The sequence below is a fragment of the Miniopterus schreibersii genome, assembly GCF_964146895.1.
Source record: "Miniopterus schreibersii genome assembly, chromosome: 2".
NCBI classification, from domain to species: Eukaryota; Metazoa; Chordata; class Mammalia; order Chiroptera; family Miniopteridae; genus Miniopterus; species Miniopterus schreibersii.
The window spans coordinates 71,260,990-71,282,406 of NC_138102.1; the positions used below are offsets into that span (position 1 = coordinate 71,260,990).

General features: G+C 35.8%; 1 protein-coding gene across 1 annotated transcript in view; it reads left to right on the forward strand.

Moving 5' to 3' along the window:
* The window catches only part of AKAP11 (A-kinase anchoring protein 11), a 50,177-nt gene extending 32,768 nt beyond the window's left edge, over positions 1-17,409 (forward strand). Inside the window, exons 8-12 of the mRNA XM_081127981.1 lie at positions 729-884; positions 6,430-6,513; positions 7,296-7,339; positions 10,761-10,921; positions 13,546-17,409. Coding sequence (XP_080984107.1) covers positions 729-884; positions 6,430-6,513; positions 7,296-7,339; positions 10,761-10,921; positions 13,546-13,686 — 586 coding nt within the window. The 3' untranslated portion in view covers positions 13,687-17,409. The remainder of the gene's footprint in view (positions 1-728; positions 885-6,429; positions 6,514-7,295; positions 7,340-10,760; positions 10,922-13,545) is intronic.
* Positions 17,410-21,417: the final 4,008 nt, after the last annotated feature.

Below are 21,417 nucleotides of genomic sequence, written 5' to 3' on the forward strand. Positions count from 1 at the left end.
TGAGAGATTGTCACATTAGGTAGTATGTTATAAGGCTTTGGCTTGTTCTGATTGGTGAAAAGCTACTAGAGGGTTTTGATCAGAAGACTAACATTTTCCCTATTCATGTTTAAAAATATCACTTTAAACTGCTATGCTGAGAATAAAATGTAGTTTGGGCAGTTACAGTAATTTAACAGTGAATAGCCTTTCTTGTGAAGATAGAATAAAAATATAAATGTTTCTTCATTGAAAGCAAGAGAGAAGGGTTAGGGTTATGATCCATACTTGGAATCTTAAAAAGAGTTGGCTAGTTTGACTGTAGGCTTGATTGACAGTACTAGAATTCCTTGAACTACTTTTTTGTTTGTTTCTAAAGCCAGAAAAGGGGTTTTGTTTTATTTTGTTATACAAATAAAAGTACTGCCTTACAAAGCAGGTGGAAAACTTAGGAACTTGTGCTCCTTCATAGTGGTTTCAGTTGAAAATAAGAACTGATTTAAAGAGAATTTAAATAAATGTTGCATTTGGGATGGATGGGTGTTGGTGGGTACCTCAGTTAACTCTGAAATTAATAAACTGTCCTACAAAGTTTCTTTGTTAGCAGACACAAAGAAAGGGGATTAGGTGGACCACTGATCTGACTTTGAAAATCATTTCTTGTTTTTGTTATCTTTATTATCTGTAAGAATTATAGTCTTATAACTCAGAACCTCATGCTTTTGGATTGAATTTATCTTTTTTTTTAGTCTAAAAGAAATAGAAGATTTTCAGTCAACTGAATCTTTTGGTAGCCAGCAGATGAATCTCAGTATTGGTGATGACAGCACTGGTAGCTGGTCCAATTTAAGTTTTGAAGATGAACACCAGGATGAAAGCAGCAGTTTTCATCATCTAAGTGAAAGGTAACTAAAATTTTACATGTAATTGCATAGTTTAGGTCCTCAGATCTCAAATGAGGTATTAATTTATATTGAGTATTATTTAAAATTCTGAATTTGAAAATCTATCATTATTTTCAAAATGTATTTTATTACTTACAATATATATATTTCTAATGATTTTTGACATTTATTAAATGTAGTAATTAGCCTTGCTAATTTTCTCTGAATGTGCCAATAGTTGATTTGAAAAATGTTAACATACATTTAATTTTATACCTTTTACGCTTTACCTGGACTTTAAATGAAATTTTCAGGAAAAACTTTTTTTTTCTTACTTTAAAGAGAGTACTTTTTTTTCTTTAGAGCAGCAATTTTCAACCTTTTTCATCTCATAGCACATATACACTAATTACTAAAATTCTGTAGCATACCAAAAATATATTTTTTGCCAGCATGACAGAAAAATAGGTATAATTTTGATTCATTCACATTGGACAGCTATTGTTGTGTTGGCTGTTGTAAATTTTTTTTTTTTTTAATATATCTTTATTGATTTCAGAGAGAGGAAGGGAGAGGGAGAGAGAGAGATAGAAGCACCAATGATGAGAGAGTCATTGATTGAGCCCACAACCCGGGCATGTGCCCTGACCAGGAATCGAACCCCGATCGCCTGGATCCTAGGTCGATGCTCAACCGCTGAGCCACTCCTGGCCGGGCTGTTGTAAATTTTTAATTTGACAATCTAAGGGAGAAGAGGTCAGTGCCCCTGACTAAGTAGTCAGGTATTGCATTTTTAAAAAATTCTTGCTGCACACTGATTGAAAATTGCTGCTTTAGAGGGTAAGAAAAGGACAATTATCTGTCAGAGGCATCAAAATGGCCTATAATTTTCCTGATATTAGTTTAAGGTAGTATCTTTTTTGGGAGAAGGGTTCTTTACTTGTCCTGCTACTCAGGAAAAAAAATGATCCAGAGCATTTATACTTGAATGACTGAAAATACATAAACTCATTATAAAAAATATGGTTTGGTTTAACAGAAGGCACTTACCTCATATATAACTTTTCTTACTTTATTCTGAGTAAAGTTATGGAATATTTTATTAATTGTGATACAATTTTTTCTTATATCCGTAACTCTATACATGCATTTTCTAACCAATAAAATTTCATAAAATCTTTATCCACATTAATTGAAAATTGGAAATAATAAATACCATTCATAGCTGAGTCAAGGGAGAGGAGAGATTTTGATCATATGTGGAAAGGACCCTGTAAGGCTCCAGGTGAACAGAGCCTTGGAATTAACCCTTGGAGAGGGAGGTAAGCAGACTATTAGAGGAGGGGATGAGGGAGCCTAAGGAAGGAGATGACTCCTCACCTGCTAGAACATACCATCTCAGAGTATTTTGTTTGATACTTGGATTAGTAATATTTTTATAAAGTATCTGTTTCATCATAGTTTCTTAAAATGTAGTTGTAAACCATCAATATTTCTTAAAATCTAGATCCAAAACTGGCAGTCTTTAAAACTGGTAGTAGGAAGTAGGGGCAATCACAAGTCATTTGTCTCTTTTCCATAACTTTATCTGGACTAGAATATGAACAGTTAAATTGTTTTCTTATCTTTGAGAAGCACAGGCTCCTAGAGTTTCAGTGAGGGTTGACATTGTTTAGGAAATCCCAGTGTTAAAATGGGAAAACTAGGGTTAGAGAGGCTAGTGGCATTAAGAGGACTGTAGCCAGTTGAACGGCTCTATGTGGCATGTTACCTAGTTTGATAAAAAGAGGGAGACACCGACCAGGCTCTGCACTTGGCTCTGTCCTATACAGCATTATTTTCCTAGTGATAAGAAATACTCACTTGTGAATGACTGAAAAATGAAGGTGAAAACAATAAATCAACAAGTGCTTTTGAGGGTGTGGAGAAAAGGGACCCCTCATGCACTGCTGGTGGGAATGCAGACTGGTACAGCCACTGTGGAAAGCAGTATGGAGTCTCCTCAAAAAGTTAAAAATGGAACTGCCTTATGACCCGTCATTCCACTTCTGGGAATATATCTGAAAAAACACTAATTTGACAGAATATATGCACCCCTCTGTTTATTGAAGCATTATTTATAATAGCTAAGATATGGAAGCAGCCCAAGTGCCCATCCATAGATGACTGTATAAAAAATTGATGGTACATTTACACAATGGAAAACCACTTGGCCATAAAAAAAGAAGGAAATCTCACCTTTTGCAACTGCATGAATGGACCTAGAGAGTATTATGCTAAGTGAAATAAGGCATTCAGAGAGACAAATACTGTATGATTTCATTTATATGTGGAATCCAATGAATAAAGTAAACTAACAAACAGACTCATAGATACAGAGAACAGACTGACAGCTGTCAGAGGGGAGGGTGTTGCTGGACTGGGTCAAAAAGGTGAAGGGAGCCTGGCCAGTATATCTCAGTGATTGAGTGTCAACCCATTAACCAAGAGGTCACTGGTTTGATTCCCAGTCAACACACGTGCCTGGGTTGCCAGCTCAATCCTCAGTAGGAGACATGTAGGAGGCAGCTGACTGATGTTTCTCATCATCAATGTTTATATCTCTCTATCCCTCTCTCTTCTTCTCTCTCTAAAAAAGTCAATAGAAAATATTTTTTTAAAAAGGTAAAGGGATTAAGTAAGAAAAGAAAAATACCTCATAGACATGGACAACCGTATGGTGATCACCAGCGGGAAGGGGTTGGGTGTTGGGGGAGGTAGAAGAGGGTAAAGGGGGGATGAATGGTGACAGAAGGGGACTTGACTTGGGTTGGTAAACATACAATACAATATACAGATGATGTATTATAGAATTTTACACTTGAAACCGATTTAATTTTATTAACCAATGTCACCCCAGTAAAGTCAGTAAAAAATAAAAACTGAAGATGAAAAGATAATGACATTAACAGAACCAACGCTCAAAACAACCAAATTGGGCTGAGGCTAAAATAATTATGTTTAACATGGAAAATGGATGTAGGTTCAGAAAAATAATTATTTGAATTTAGGATGGGGAAAACTTGGCTTGATAGCATTTTGTCAGAAAAACTTCTGTGGTTTTAATCTACCACAGTCCAAAGAACTATTACGCTTTGTGGTATTAAGGTTCAGGAACAAAGAAAAAGTTAGTGGGACTCATCCAGGCTTGTTGGACATACAATTTCCAGGGCCTCACATCCCAGAGATTGATTCACTAGGTCACTAGAGGGTCCCAAGAATCTGCGTGCTTGATAAGCACCTCAGATGATTTTAATGCAGGAGGTTCAGAGAACACATAAGGTATATGGCTTTACATGTTTCTTCTTTTGATGACATCTGCTATAGGAACTGTTATTTTCTGGTACAGAGATCAAGGTAGGAGATTAAAGGCTTCAGAGGTTTGGAACACACTTGCATTTTCCTGCTAAGTAGGAAGTTCCATAGAGAGCACCAGTTAAAAAAGAAACAATAATCTCAAAATTTCACAAGTGTTTAGGAAGAGTGTATAATTGTTTGATCAGAAAGAGAGCTGGTCTGTGTAAGTGAATCTCAAGTATTTCAGCAGTTTGTGAATTTCTTAAAAATTATATAGTAGATTTAGGTAAGAGATAGGGATGAACTTGCTGAATTTTTGAGATAATTTTTGAGATGTTTCAGAATTGATAGTACTCTTCATATGGCTGAAAGCCACAATAAAGAATTTTAGACCCTGACTACCAGTGGTTTGCGATGTCCCTGTCCTTCACATAGGAAACATGAAAGACATAAAAGAAAATGATGGAAGCAGGACCATGTTCAGGGATGAACTAGAAAGATTTCTAAGTGAAGAAATGAAGTTGTTTTATGTTGGGTTAATGTAGGATGATCATACCTCCCAGTCTGCTCAGGAGACAGTCCTGGTTTACTTCTCTATAGGTGTAATTATTGATGGTGACACCTTTTATTTTCAGAAGTGCCCTGATTAGGTGAAAAATACATGGCCATCCTAGTTACAAGTGGCATTTTGTAAATAACTGACTTCAAATCTCACCCATTTCAAGGGGCAACCTCGGAGGGGGAATGCTATTAGATAGAGGGAGTTTGACCATTTTTTAGCTGTTATTTTCATGTTCATCTAATACTTAGATGATTCATTTTTATTAAATGGGGGAATCTTCAGTGTATGGGTAAGAATTTTATAACTTTTTTGTTGTTTAGATAATCATTCTGTTAATAGAAGTAAATACAGTGTTTGAGATCATTAATTTTCTCTGGCTAGTAGCTCTCTGTTCACTCTCTATTTCTGTATTTTCTCAGTTTTGGTTTGTCTGACAACAGACTACATGGGCAAGATTCTGGTTGTTTTTAGTTTTATGATAGAGCTATGTTTATTTGAATATATGTGAAAAGATACTGCTCAGTTTTAACTTTTATTCTCTAATATATTATAGTTTGGCACAATTTGATAGTGGTAGAGTAAACATGGATATGTAAATTATTCAAGATTGCTTGGAAACTCCTTAGAACTTTTAAATAATCGTCCCTTTTTTAGTAACTTTGTCAACATTTACTGATGCCTATAAAATTATTTTATGTTAATTCATTTTTTAGAACCAAAATTTTGGTGTGTGTAAATATTAATTTTTATAATTGTCTAGTCTAATATGGGGAATTATAGCTGCTTTCACTGCAAACTAATGTGCTTACTAATTATTTTAATGATTAGAATTTTTAAAAATTGCATGTTTAGGTGTTAAATCTGAAAGATTGAATTTAGTTTTGTTTCTGAACACAATTGCTTTTTGTTTTTTATTGCTTTGCTGCAGTTTTAGAATATAGTTGCTTTCTTCTTTTGATTGGCATAGTAAAGAAGTTATCTGTGTGGCATTAGTGACTGGCCAACCAGACAAGTGTAATGCTTGAATAAGCTGTGGTTAGTCAATATTCTGAAGAAAATGTATATTATTTGCCACCTACTGAATTATATCTAATATATGAAATGAAGGTAATTGACATAATAAGAGTATTTTAAAATCAGAAAACTTTTTTCTCCAAGTAGTTCGAAAAGGTCTCTTTGGGACTATATTTTGGTGCCTACCTCCCCCACCCCCCAAGTCCATCACTGTTTCCACTGTCTGAAGACCTGAGAGAATGTTAACCTGTGGTTTTTTATTTTTAAACTTATTCCAAACTGAAGAGTATTGGCTTTTTACAAAGTATATCCTGAAACTTGACATAGAAATGAATTTAATTGTAAAACCTCTTCATGCATTTGCTTGCTGTCTTAAAAGACACTTTGTTGTCTTAATCTGTAAAATAAATATACATTTGGAGTAATTTTTATGATCTCTTGAGGACAAGTAAGAAAACACCCAGATCTCTGCAGCTGTCAGGTACCTTTTACAGTAGCAGTATGGGCTCTCTTGACCCCTGTGGATGCTGCACTCCATTGTGGCCGCTTCAGAACAGCCACAGTTATTACTGACAGAAGCTGTTTCAAGGAAAACCAAGGTCGTCTTTGCTATTCATTTTCTAGTTCAGCTCTGTTCTTTTCTTCCTCTGGCAGTAATGGTAACAGCAGTAGCTGGAGCAGTCTTGGTTTAGAAGGAGATTTGTATGAGGACAATTTATCCTTTCCAACATCAGACAGGTTGGTCCAGTCCAGAAACTTAAAAACTGATGAGTCTTTCACCGCTAATGCATGATGTCATATTCTTAAAACAATGTGGGTTACAATGCCAATATGTATCAAGCTGCTTTTCTCCTATTTTTTGACATAATTCTGCTTGCTAAATTACATCTAATGAAAAAATTCTATGCTAAGAAGATATGATTGACATCTAATTGCAAAATGTGTTACTTTTATGCATGTGTTGCTCCGCTTGCTATTTTTCATCTACCAATTATTATTTCATTAAGAAGAGCTTGCTTCCTACAGGATTTCTGTTTTTTGTTTTTGTTTTTTTTTTTGGTCTTTTGTTTGTTTTTGTATGTGGTTTTATTTCATATATAAGAAAAATGTGTTTTTACTATATTAAAAATATATAAATGGCATCAGCAGAAGTATTAATAAATAATTATTTGTGGCATTCTATGATATTCAAATGCTGTGTTATCTAACACCAAATTAGAATATTTTGGCTTCAAATTATTTTAAATTAAATTTTATTATTAAATTACTTGGTGCTCTATATATCATGGTCCAGTAGAACTTCTTGGTTACCAATAACTTATCTAGGCATCATCTATAATTCAGATTTTAACATGAAATGGTGTGAGAAGCAACGCTTCCTTTTTTATTGTCATTTCTCCCCCTTTTAAATGTCACACATCACATTGTAACATTCATTATTTACCATATTTGAAGAATTGGTTTTAATACCATTATTAAAGCTTTTTAGTTTAACTGCTTCTGTTCTTTTATTCAAAAAGTGATGGGCCAGATGATAAAGACGAAGAGCATGAGGATGTAGAAGGTAAATGACAATTTGTTTTTCAAAGTGTTTGCATGCTTTTTGTATAAGTTTTCCTATAGGAGTCTCTAATTTTTGTATTTGTGCATTTCATCAGTTAGGCTCTGGGTTATTACAAATAATGGTATTTACATTATAAATCAGGGTATTCTTAAACCAATTTGTGCAGTGTCAGGTCTTTTTTTGAGCAGTTTGTATTATTTTGTTGCTAAACTAATGAAGTACTCACTGATACAAAGACTGAACCGCTTTGCCTGCCCCTTGCGGCTCAGTGGTTGAGTGTCCACCCGTGAACCAAGAATTCACCGGTTCAGTTTCTGGTCAGGGCACATACCTGGGTTTTGGGCTTGATCCCTGGTGGGGGGCCTGTAGAAGGCAGCCTAGCGATGTCTCTTTCATTGATGTTTTTCTCTCTCTCTCTCTCTCTCTAAAATCAATAAAAAAACAATTAAAAAATAAAGACTGAGCTGCTTTAATTATTTGAGAGGAAAATTTATGATCAACTCTATAATTATGATTTTCAAAATATAAAATTCTTACTCCTAAGATACAATTTATTTTATGTCATAGTTTTTTTCTTCCAAACAGGTAACTTCTAGAATTAGTGTTTAATGATAATCTCACATAAGTCATATTCCTTCTTCATATTTCTTCCAGAATTCCAGTCTTACACTCACATACACATATTTGAAGAAAATACTCAATTCTTTCTTTAATGAACATAATTCTGAATGTGTAAATACTAGATACGTTGGTCACAGAGTTCAGGATCGTGATTTGTGATCCCTAATTCAAATATATTAGACCGTCTGAGTGAATCTAAAAACTGTTCATGATGAAGCTGAGTTTTTATTGTATTTAGATGGTTGTTGAATCCCCCCCCCCCCCCAAATCTTATTTTCCCATAATTATAGAAATACCAGTTATGTCTTTGGTAGAGTGGAACATAAAAATATTCATACTGTTTGAGATACTTGTTTTTTATTTTTATTTTTTAATTATTTCTTTAGAAGTGGTTAAACTGAGAAAATTGCCAAAATGAATTTCTTGAAATATACTTTATAACACCTAAATTTCCAGTCAGTTTTATTACGAACTGTGCTTTTCTTGTTTAGGAAAGTCATGTACCAGTTTTTTAGCTAAAATCCTCAGACCCAGGATGATGATTATATTTGAGTTCTAATGCCTCTGCTAAGTAGTCATTCTCTTCATATAGGGCTTCTAGAAGTAAGTTTTTTCTCACCAGATATAAAGTAGAAGTAGGGCTGATACTTTTTGAGTTATGGATAGGGTAGGTAATATTTGCTTTATTTTTGTTAAAGTGTTGATTTTTTTATATAGAAAAGTTATGTACTTTCTCCCAAGTAATACCTATGAGCAGGTTATTCCAAAGGCTGTATACTTGGTATAAATGCATGTGGTGAATATTTTCTGTAATGAATACTAACGTGACTGAGGAATGATTAAGAGAGAACATACAAGTTAATATCAATATAAAATTCATTTAGAAATTTTCACTTTTGGCACTAGCCAGGCTGTTATGGATTTCTTTTGTGAGTAGGTAGTAATCAGGAGATTATTTGTAAATAATATTACCCAGTTTATGAGATTATAGTCATCTCTCATGATATAGAACATTGTAGCCAACTTTAAAACTTTTTAAATTAGAATTTAGGAAATAGATTGATGTAGATTTATAGAAAGATTCAAAATTAGGGAAATTCTAAGGAAACAACCCTCATTTTTGTTTGTAGTTTTAGGATTTCAGTCCCTTCTCTTTTCACTAGTGTTTAGTAACCTCTCTAAAGAGAGAGGTCACTCGTAGGTCAGACAACCAGGAACCCTGAACTGAGAAAGCCAGTGGTACAGAGAAGCTTTGGGGTGACAGCTCCTCCCAACCCCACGACCACTGCAGGAGTTACAAAATGGCCCAGAGACCATATTTAGTACCATAGTGCACCAAACCCCTTTTTGATTGAGAGCCAGTGGGGAGAGAGGAGGGAAAAAACAGTACATTTATTTTAAGAGAATAATGTAGACCAGCTGTTTGAATGAAAAATTAGGGGCCTACACATATCCTAAAAATAATTAGTAGTGATCTAGAATGCTCTGCAAACTATAAAAATGAATCAGGGACTAAACAGTTTCCATTACTGGTATAGTTTGGCACCACATCTGCCAACAGACCCTGCTGTTCACTTCTTGTGTGGGATGGCCCGTGTCTTAGCACTGCTTATTGTTCAGCCATCATTAAGCAGGGGTGTTAAGTCATTACTTTTACAGTCAACAGAGATTCATCCTACTTTATGGTGAAAACGTAATTTTCTTTCTTTTTTAATCACCTGACGATATGGTTTTTTAAAAAAATTTATTTTATTTTACTTTTTTAATACTCACCCAAGGATATAATTTGCATTGCTTCTAGAGAGAAACAAAGGAGAAGGAGGGAAGGGAGGAGGGAGAGACAGAGAGAGAGAGAGAGAGAGGAAACATCAATCAGTTGCCTCTCTTATGCACTCTGACCGGGGATTGAACCTGCAACCTAGGTGTGTGTCCTGACTGGGAATCAAACCCATCACCTTATTGCCTTATTGGTGCACAGGACGATGCTCCAACCAACTGAACCACCTGGTTGGGGTGAAAACATAATTTTCAGTAAAAAAAAAAAAAAGAAACATGAGAGCAGTATCTTACTTATAATAGTGATATACTAGAAAATTCCCTGGTCTTGCTTTTGGGATTATAAGTGGTTGCATGTAACATTTTTCCTATTTTTCCCAAAGATTGAAGTGATTAAGAGCATGGAGCCAGACTGCCCGTGTTCATGTTCTGGCTCAGCCACTTCCTCATTCTAAGATTCTGGATCTCTCTGCCTCAGAAACCTCACCTGTAAAATAGAGATGATAATAGTTTCTATGTCGTAGGGTGGTTTTGGATTACAGGACTTTGTGTATTTAAACAGCTTAGAACAATACTTACTTTAGTGTGTGCTATACAAGTATTTGCTGCTATTTCTCTTAGTTCATAAAGCTTTCTTAAAGTCCATTTAGGTTTTTATTTGTGTGTTTCATTTGTATTTTGATTGTAATCTTGGCTTTATAGTTTTATTTTCTCTCCCTTTACCTGTGGATCATAATTTTGACACAACTGATGGCATATATGGTACTTCAACTCCATGCCTCAAAATAGTTTTGCATTTGTGCTAGCAGTGGATGATCAGAGATATCCCTTTGTTTTACATTATTTTGCCCTTTCAAAGAAGTCTTTTAATTGATGTTCTGGTGTGGTTAAGAAAGGATGGATTTTTTCCAAACATTCATTGGAATCTTAAGATGTGGAAAATATCTACATATCCTTGGAAAACCAGAGTATTGAGGGTTGAATCAATGAGTTTCACTTCATATTGTTTAAATTTAAATATTAGGTTTGGGGCAAGATGGAAAGACTCTGCTAATAACGAATATTGACATGGAGCCATGTGCAGTAGATCCCCAACTAAGGATTATTCTTCAGTGGCTCGTGGCCTCTGAGGCTGAAGTTGCAGAACTTTCTTTTCATGACTCTGCAAAGAAGGAGTTTATACGAGTAAGTACCTGCCTTATAGGGTGGTTGTGATAATACGTTTAGTACATGATGTTCTGTGTCAAGTGGTTGATCTAATAAGATACCTGTTGAAAGTAGAGTGGGTAAATGCTTAGGCAATAGAGTCTGATAGTTGGGCTCATATATAAGCTGTGTCCTTCTCTAGTGGTGTAGCCTTGGGCAAGTTCACCAATCTCCTTATCTGCACTATGGAAGTGAGTATAGAATTTACAGAAGTTTGTGAGGATCAAATATAATACTACAAAAAAATGCTTCATCTAGTGCCTGCAATATTCTAAATCTCAGAGTTAGGTGCCATTAGAAGTTAGGTGTTTCTATGAAAAGATTGAGTTTTTCTTTGTATTTAATTGATTCATAATTGTGCCTAGTACTTTGTATGTCTCTTTCTCTGTTAATCCAGTTTCATTTGTATGAGAAGCTAGCAAAACCAAAAGCCAATAGAACTTTAAACTAATAAGGGACAGTGGACCACTTGAGTATTAAGTAAGGTTCTAATAAAATACTCAGATTTGATGCACTAATAGGAAATTTTTTTTGAGAACTTACTATATATGCCAAGTACCTTGTTAGTGAAGATTTTCAGTTTAGATTCTTAAGGTTTTTGCCCCAGAACTTTTCTTATCAGAACTTTAGTGTAACCCTAATGTAGGCTATAGAATAGCCTAATGAATAACCAGTGTAAATTGATCTATAAAACAGAAATGGAGCAGCCTGGTTATTCTCAACTCCTGGTTCAGAATTTACAACAGTATCGTTGGAAGAAGTATGTGAAAAAGATATTATGTAAAAATAGTTGTTGTTTTTAGTATTTTGTTGTTTGTTTTTATTTAGATATTTTGGATTTTTTCAGTTTAGGTCTCTGTTTTTGGGCAAAGGGAGAAATAAGACAGAATCATCTTTCTCTGTCAAGGAGAAAGAATGGGTAGGAAAAGTGTTAGAGATGACCTTAGGGGGCATTTTCAAGTCATTTAGTCTTAGATAAACTGAGGGCTAAGGAAGGCCATAGGCAGAGCTGAGTGTGACAGCGCTTGAGTACGGGGACCTTGTCCCTATGTAACCTCAGAAAACGTTTTGCCAGTTCCTTAAAAAGTTAAACGTAGGATTATTATGTAACCCAGCAATTCCACTCCTAAGTATATGAAAGCATATGTCCATGGCAACATTATTCATAATAGATCAACAGTAGAAACATCCTAAGTGTCTATTAACTGATGAATGGATAAATAAAATATGGTATATCCAAGCAGTGGAATATAATCCATCAATAAAAAGGAATAAAGTAGATACATACTATAGCATGGAGGAACCTAAGCGAAAGAAAGAAGCTGGTCATACTAGATCATGTGATATAAATAGATCATTTCATATAAATGACTTCATTTGTATGAAATAGCCAAAACAGACAAATCTATGGAGACAGAAAGTAGGTTAGTGATTCCCTAGAGTTGAGGGGGCTGGGAAAAATGGGAAGTGATTACTAATGTGCAGGGCTTTCCTTGTGGTGTGATAGAGTATTCTGATACTGGTTGTGGTGGTGGTTGCATTCAACTCAGTGAATAATGTTAAAAACCATTGACAGGTGCACTTTAAATGGGTGAGTTGTATGGTATGTGAATTATATTTTTATTAAGCTATAATTCAAAAGCTATTTTTTAAAATCTAAGCATATTTCTATTATAAAAAAATTTAAAAAATGAGTGAGGATGTTCTGATTTGGTGATGATAGATTTTTATTTAAACCAGTATTTATTTACTGTTTTCTTTTAATCCTCACTTGAGGATATGTTTATTAATTTTAGAGAGAGAGCAAGGGGCAGAGAGAGAGAGAGAGAGAGAGAGAAAGAAACATCCATTGGTTGCCTCCAGTACTCACCCTGACCAGGAATCAAACCACAACCTAGGTATGTGCCTTGAAGAGAAATCAAACCGAAACCTTTTGTTTTATGGGATGATGCTCCAACCAACTGAGCCACCTGGCCAGGGGTATTTACTTTTTTAATTGAGGTATATTTGATATATAATATTATATTAGTTTCAGGTATACAACATGATTCGATATTTGTGTATTACTGTATTGTAAAATGATGACCACAGTATTTTACTTTTTTGGGGTTTTTTTGTTGTTGAAACGTTAACATTTCTTAACTTAGAAAGCCATATTCCTGTTGAGGCTAGAGTGTGTATTCCAAAAACACACACCACACTAAATGTTGTGGAAGGAAAATTCACACCCTTTTATTAAGCTTGACGTAGTCTTTATTATTTTGTTTCTAATTGAGGGTGTGGGAGATGTATTTAGTTAGGTTAAGAATTCCCTGTAGGAAGGTAGCACCGTACTCCCACACAGAATGTCCGCTTGGTGAGATTTACCAGTTCCGTCTCCACAATCATTCTGTGGAGGAGACGTATTTGTAAAGGGCAGGAAAGGAAAATGTTTAATTTGTGTAAAGTGGTGGTTTAGGGAGAAGATTTTGTTATAACTGGGAGACAATATTTTATTACAAGCAGCAGGATTCTTAGTTTTAGCTGATGTTAATAGAAATGAAAACTTTATTGTTATAAAATTGTTTTTGGTTAATGTTTGACGTGTCTTTCTGTCTTACTAGCTTTCAAAACAATTACAAGAAAAAGGATGGAAAGTGGGCGACGTCCTGCAGGCGGTGCTTCACTACTATGAAGTGATGGAAAAGACCTCCGGGGAGGGGACATGCAAGGCACTGTTTGACTGGCTCTTGGAAAACGCATAGAACAAACTCCAGACCAGTATATGTTTATTATTTGTTTTAGGAGAGGAAGAAACAGATAAAGATGCATAGGATAAAATTTGAATAGTGAATATTAACTTTTAAAGTGAATTGGGGGAAAGTAAGTATAGCTTTTTAAGCTCCTGTGTCATCACATGCTGTATATAGTTCATACTTTTATAATCTCTGTCAAATATTATCTTCACTTATTCTTCTATACACATGTGTAATATGTTAAGACCCTAAGAACATGTATTTGAAGGAAGGTCTAACCATGAGGTTTTCAGGGACGTTGATTGATGTCATTCTTTTTACATCCAAATTGTGCTGCTAGAAACCGCACTGAGGTGGCTAAGGATAGGTTCCAGGGATAAAGAGTTAGAATTTTGCTCCTTTGCAAACAAGTGGTATCCTGTTAATAACTATTGACATAAAAAACAGCATCGAGGCTGATTTTTTTCTGGTAGTTTTGGACTCATTTTTAAATGTCAGTTTTATTTTCATAGCTCAGCCATTGGTAGCTTTTTGAATCCCTCAAACAATTTAATTCCTTAAAAACATTAATATTTTAGGTTTCTGTTAAACAGTAGTTTTCTCAGCCTTTCATCAAAGTATATTATTTGCTAATGTTGCCAATTGTTCTGGCAGGATGGTGAATATGTGTGTGTGTGAGTTTGTGTGTGTGTGTGTGTGTGTGTGTGTGTGGTGTGTGTGTGTGTGTGTGTGTGTGTGTATGTAAAGGATTACTTTAACCTTGCTAGTGGTTTGTGCCCTCTTCTATTTTAATGTTTTCTTGGTTAGACTTTCACTGTTAACATTGAAAAGGTGCTTTAAAATAAAATGTCTAAGATTGTGCAGTAAAAATTTTTATTTCTTTTTTTGACTCTTTGGGGTCCCCAACTTACCCTATAAATGAAAATAAAGTTGCAAAACATGTTGAAATTTTAAAAATTAATGTTAATACAGAAATGCATTTAGAGAAGTCCAGTTATGATTTTCACTCTTGAATTTTTGAAAACCTCTCCACATTAGCAAAGATAAGCTTTTTCTAGGGAAAAAAAAAAAGGATCCTCCCCAGATAAAATCTACCTGCACTATTTTGTAATGACCTCTGATGTGACCCTTCTGGGCTCTACATTTCCTACTGCTTAGGCTTTAGAAACTGCAAGTTGACTTGAATAGAGGACCGAGATTGTGTCTTGGTTTTGTATTCAAGGGTATGCGTGTGTGAATTTTTTGTTTCTTTCATTAGCGGATTTTGTAATGTAGAGTAAATCACTTTTTGTTGGGGGCTTTGGTTTTGCTTCAGTCCATTTTCTTTTTCCCTGAGCACTGACTTTTTTGGAAGCTGCACAGAGTGTAGAAGGCATAGCACCTGCCATGGGGCAAGGAATAGGGGCACTTATGTTAATTTGAATTAATAATTAGGGTAGAGAAATGTATTTTATAATGAAAGAGTCAACTTTGCTTTTTAAGAAAATGCCAGGACCTATTTAAATATTTTGAGGTCATATTGCAAGCTTTGGCTTTTCTCAGTTGAAGATAAAGAAGTAGAGCAGGCCTTAAAAATAAGTGTTCCTCAAGTTTCTTCAAGTGTTTTAAAGTGGAGAAATGCAGGAAATGTATATAACCAGGATCATTTGTCTTTAGTTTCTCAGAACTTGAGATGCAGCAGCACTGGGCTAGATTTTTAAACGTTAGGAGTTGTGTTGTTAATTTTAACACGGGTTAGTTGATTATTAAGTTTAGTTGATTATTGAATTTTTACAAATATATAACTGTCATTGTGTTTAGAATCTTCAGTGTATGTACGGGTTTGATTAACAGCAAACTGAGTTGTGAATTTCTTTTAACCTAATGTGACCATATATTACTTTTGTAAAACTTTGTGCTTGAAAATGTTTATGTTTCTCTTCTGGTAATAATCATTTTGAGGTAAGATTTTCCTCATATCCTTTTTTCCTTTGCATTTTTATGAAGCTGTGCTGTATTCAGAGTTTCCTTACTTAGCCTCCACATATGTCAGACTGCTCATTAGGTATTAGCATGCCTCGTAATAATCATAGTGGAAGTCCACACTTGTATCAGTTCAGTGCAGGGGGTAGAGAAAAATGTTAAGTATTGGCAGATGTGAAAAGAAGAGTGAATTAAACTTTCTTAACTTAAAAAGAAAACATTTGTCTTTAGAGCAGTCTCTTTTAACCAAGTACAGTTTAAATTTACTTTATTTAAAGGCACTTTGTGATTTTTCCAAAGACATGCTAGATCCTTTTGCTCAGTCTTCAGAACAGCTCTGTTTGTTGAAGACAGCTCTGTCTTATTTTAATACAAATCTACTTGACATATTTATATTATAATGTTGTATTATTGCCATTCTGTAGATTTTGGCCTTTATGAAATATCTTATTCAGAACTGTTAAAATTGTGATGTGCATTGAATTGAATTTTCTTTTATCACTTTTAGAACCATTGAAGGATCTGTGGAAAGAAAGTGAATGAGGCCTCTGATAAGGGGTTTTTAGAACATTATTTTAGACTGAAATGTGGCAAGTTTTTCCATAGCTGCCTTTTTTCAAGCTAAGTTCAAATTTTTAGGTATTATTAATGTTGATTTTGAACCTATATTCTGATTTATACAAAAGAAATAATTCATTTATAATTCACAGAAGAAAATTACAGTGTCTCTTGGATGGCTTGATACAATTTAATGGAATAAAACCTTTGAGAGTATTCACCCAGTGAATATATGTGGTGATATCTTTATACTTTGAGAAATGTTTCACTTACCCTTACAGATATTTGATGTGAATTAATTCAGTTCATTAATACTTTCATTATGCTTAAATAAGGGTTTTGTGTTGTTGGCAGGAGAATTTAATTACTTACTAAATGCACCCTATATGAAGTGAAAGGTAGTTTACACAATGACTTTGACATCAGTGCACATTCCCCAGATGCAAAGTTTGACTTATTGTCAGAGTTCACACCCAGATGTTTTCTTAGTTATTTAGCTAATATTTTTCCATAATTAGTATCATCAGTTTCTCATCAGTATATTGCTTAAATTTTATATTTTTCAAAGGAAACTTTCCAGCAAATTTTAAAAAAATGATGCATCCATACGCAAGCTGTAGGGAAAATACTTTCATTTAAAACCCTGTCTACCTGTCAGCAGCACAAAAGAATTAGAGCTACAGTGGAAATTATAAAATTGTACTAAAGTGAAGTGCTCTTTTTCTCAGTTTTAGCAAAAGACCCTGTATGCATTTACTCACCTGTATTTCTGCTCTGAAGATGCAGATACATACAGTGTTAGTCACTCTTGTCACTTTATTTATTTATTTTTTTTTACCATCTGTGTACATTCCTTTCACAAGGGTAGAATTGTAGTTGTAGAAGTTCATTGTTTTGTTTTTGTTGTAATGTTTGAATACTATTTAATATCAGGTTTAATATTGCTGGATTTGCTACCTTTGGTTACTTGTGCAGTGTTAAAAGTAATTACCTTCTTGTTTAGTATACCAGATATATAGCAAAAGCAGCTTTAAATAATTGTAGCTGTTTATTTGACTGTGCTGAATGACTATATTAAGATCTTATATTGTATAACAGTAACTTCTTTTCTGCTTTTCAGTAATTTAATATGTTCATTTACCAAAATATGAACTTCAGGATGCACTAAAATTTTGTTTTAGCAGTGGTTCAAAATAAACATTTCAGAAATTACTTTTGTAATAATTTGCAGTTGTTCTTTTATCTTCTATCAGTTGTTTAAGTCTTTGATCTTTCCCCTTCCAACTAAGACTTCTCCAATAAACTTAAGAAATGCCTGGCCTCGGTTTTTGTTTTATAATATCTTGTTCACCGCTATGTACTGAACTAAAACAAACGCATACAAGTGGAACTGCTGTAATAGAACACACACCAAACAATATAGGTACTTTTGATGTGGTTTTCTAGAACAAGAGAAGTTAGGAATATAGTATATATGTATTTTTAATCCTCACCTGAGGATATGTTCCATGATTTTAGGGAGAGGAAGGGAGAGAGAGAGAAACATTGATCAGTTTGCCTCCCAGACACGCCCCGGCCAGGGATTGAACCCACAACCCTTCGGTGTACGGGATGACACTCCACCAACTGAGCCACCAGCCAGGCAGGAATATTTTTAATTGGATACTGGATTCTAACTACTTATATTCAGGTGCCTCTGGATGCTGACACACTGACTTGAAAGGCTGTCTAATCTGTTTTGAATTTTAGTACAAAGTAGAGTATTTTGGTTGCCTTCATTATGAGTGTGTTATGAAATTCTGGCATGGATTGAGCACTCCTTCCATAGAACACAGAGATCATACCTCTCTCATGCCTTGTAGCATCAGGCACTTAAAAGTTAGGTGCTGTTCATTTATTACTAGTGGAATTTGACTGTCTTAAGTATTTTAAGCCCCAGAAATTAGGGAATGATTTTTCTAGTTTTTCAGGAATGTTTCAAAGTGCTATGTTTCAAAATAATAAGCAAAGGCTTGGGAGTGAGTGCATCCTAGTCAGCAAGAAAACAATTTTAAACTTCTGAGAAAAAGCAAGATTCCTTTGACTGCAATTCCAAAATTTGAACAATTTTGCACATTGGTATCATTTGTGATCTATGTCTTAGCTGGGATAGAGAGGAGGCACATGTCCAAGGTGAACATACCCTTGGGGCTCCGCTGCAAAAGGGTAAGGAGAATCAGCTTGTTGCAGCACGATATTGATGACAGGAACAATGAAGAATGCAAGGCCATTCCTTGGGAGTGACTTGCATTTTCCCCCTCCATCCTTTGTAGTTTTGTAATCACCCCTCTTATTTTTGTGCTTTAGGGCAAGGAGGGTAATATTTTAGATTGGAGAGAATTAAAAAACATTTTCAAGAGAGGATTGAAGACCCTAAAGTTGATGTTTTAGATCATCACTTCCTCCCCCAATACCTTTTCTTTTAAACAGACACCTAAATAGATTTCTTAGCTTAGACTAAGGGATTAAAACGACTCCTGTGTGCCGAATTGGCCCAATGGGAGAGCTTTTTTTTTTTAATCCTCACCTGAGGACATTCTTTCCATTGCTTTTCAGAGAGAGTGGAAGGGAGAGAGAGAGAGAGAGACATGATTGGTTGCCCTGCATGCCCCGACCGGCAAGCCTGCAACCGAGGTACGTGTACTTGGCTAGAATCAAACCCAGGACCCTTCAGTCCGTGGGCCGATGCTCTAACCACTGAGCCAAACCAGCCAGGGTGGGAGACGTTTTTAAAGTAATATAAACACTTATAAAAATTAGGAGGTTTCACATTGGAATGTTTTGTGTTTCAGATTCTCCTGAAAAGTTGGAAGCTCTGGAACACTGCTTGGACTCCTGTGGAGCAGCAGTTTGGTGGGAACTGACTATAATGATTGCCCCTTTAGTCTGGGCTTATGTTTCTTTTTGCCTCTGGCGTGACCTGCTCCACTTCACCCATTTCTGTTGCCTGCTGGGGCCCTTGTTGGTGTTTGAGATGCAACCTCTCACTTAAAGCAAATGAGATAATTAATGTGCTTAGAAAATCTGAATGATGTTAAAGCAATGTTTCCATTCTCTAGAATTGTTCAAAGCAGGGAGGAAGATTCTAGAAATTTCAGATTTGGTAAGTTTATTTCTCCTAAGAAAACAAACCATAATTATTAGAAGCATAATTTTTTAAGTATGTAGAGAAGAAAGACGGGAGAGGTTGCATAGGTTCATCAAGAGCAGATTCTATCAGATTTACATTTCCCTTTTCAATAGAATTATTGTACGGAGACATAGTATCTGTGTCTTAATGAGGCATTTTATATGGAGAAAAGGAATGCACATTTGTAGCTTCCCAGAGACTTGTAGTTAACAGATCGGTGCCCACCTGGAAGGTCAGCACTGGGATGTGCCACAGGCCAGTTCATGAATGGCCTTTTTATACTGCCTTGGGTGAAGATTGTGTTGGAAGTCTGTTGGTCAGGTGTGTGGAAGAGCATTGCTGATCATCACTTGGTAACCATATCAAGGAATAATAGTGAAATAGGATTGAAGTAAACTAGGGGAGCAGACAAGGGACTTTGGAGTCTCTTTTCCCTTTGTCTTTGTGACTGAACCAGGATTTGACATTTTCCTTCAAAGGTGGGAAGGTTTTATGTTTACACATTGCCCGTTTACAACTATGGGCATAAATATTTTACTTCAAATGTTATATTTTTATGGCTTTCTTGATATACAGTTATTTTTCGCCGTTACAGAAATTCTGTGAACCCAGAAGTTGATGCTTAGAGATCCTGTAAGGGCTAAAATGCTGTGGACTCCTTAAGGGTTACAACAAGGCTGTCAGGAAGAGTGAGAAGCTGCCAGAATTACACCTGAAATCAGCCTCATTTCTGTTTGTAACAGTGTGTTTTTGTGGGGCAGGAGGGCATGGATTCCAGGGAGACTGAAATGTTACAATAGCTTTTCCAACCTATAAATCTGTTATTGAGTCAACCTTAGACACTTGTAGCAAACGTTGGGAGGTCACTTCAGTTGCCTAATTTTGGGAAAACCAGTTGACCTCTTCACTGACCCTGAACCCAAAGAAGCCATGGCTTCCAGAAGGAGAGTCCCTGGTTCAGTGGCAGAGTCTGCCTTTGACACAGCTAGTGAGAGACAGTCAGTGCTGAGTTACAGTCAGATCCCATTAGACCTCAGTAGGCCCAAATGGGTAAGTGCTCTAATAATGTGGGAGGTAAATCGTGGTCCTGCCTAAATACAGGGTAGTGGGAGGTGGGAAACCCTGAAGGCCTGTCTCAGGGTCCTGAGGCTGCAGAGAGAAAGGATGCCAGTGCCAGTGCCCTGTTGGGAGTGGGAATATGTTTGAGTGAAAAAAAAGCTCAATATTTATTGACAGCCCCCCATTGGCCTTTGCCTTTATGGAGCTTACTCTTTGTGAAGAGTCTTTAAATGAGTAACAGCTATTTAATTTCTGTTGTAAGGGTGGTGGGAGCCTAAAACAGGAACCTAAAGGGCTTCCCTGACCATGTGAAGCTGAAGCTTAAGCTAGGTTTGAGCTCAGTGGCACCCAATCAGGCAAAGGAAGTTAGGGGTGGTCGGGAGGTGGGGAGAGCTGTTCCAGCACAGCAAGCAAACACCTTGAGGAGAGACTTATTTGAAGAACCAAAGACCAGCGAGCTACAGCACAAGGAGTGACACATCTTGAAAACACATCTTAGCTCTCAGATGCTTGCAGTCTTCCGCACTGCAGTAGAATGCAGTTTTTGTGCTGCAGTAGTTGGTTTTAAGTCCAGGGCAGGGTAGATGACAGTCTTGCTTGACCCTGTGCTTTTCAGACCGTGTCTGGAGTATTGTGTTTAGTCCAGATACCGTTTTACAAAGAATGGAGATAAAGTGAACCCTCCGTGACAGGCCAATATATGAGGGAGCTAAAAATGTATCAGTTGAGTTTTGGCTGAAGGACAAAAAAGGCTGTTTGGCCTGGAGAAGGAAAGGCATGGGGCTTTCGGTGGAGACACTGAAACTTGTCACCCTAGAGGACCAGGTAAGGACCAGGGGGTAGAAATTAGTGGCAGATTTCAGCTAGCTCTTCAAAAAATGGACTAGATCCCCTTCATGGAAAAGGTGTGCTTGTCCTTGGAGATGTATCTGGGGTGCTGGCTGATCACCTCTGCAGATTTTAAAAAGAACTCCAAACAGTTCATAACTTTA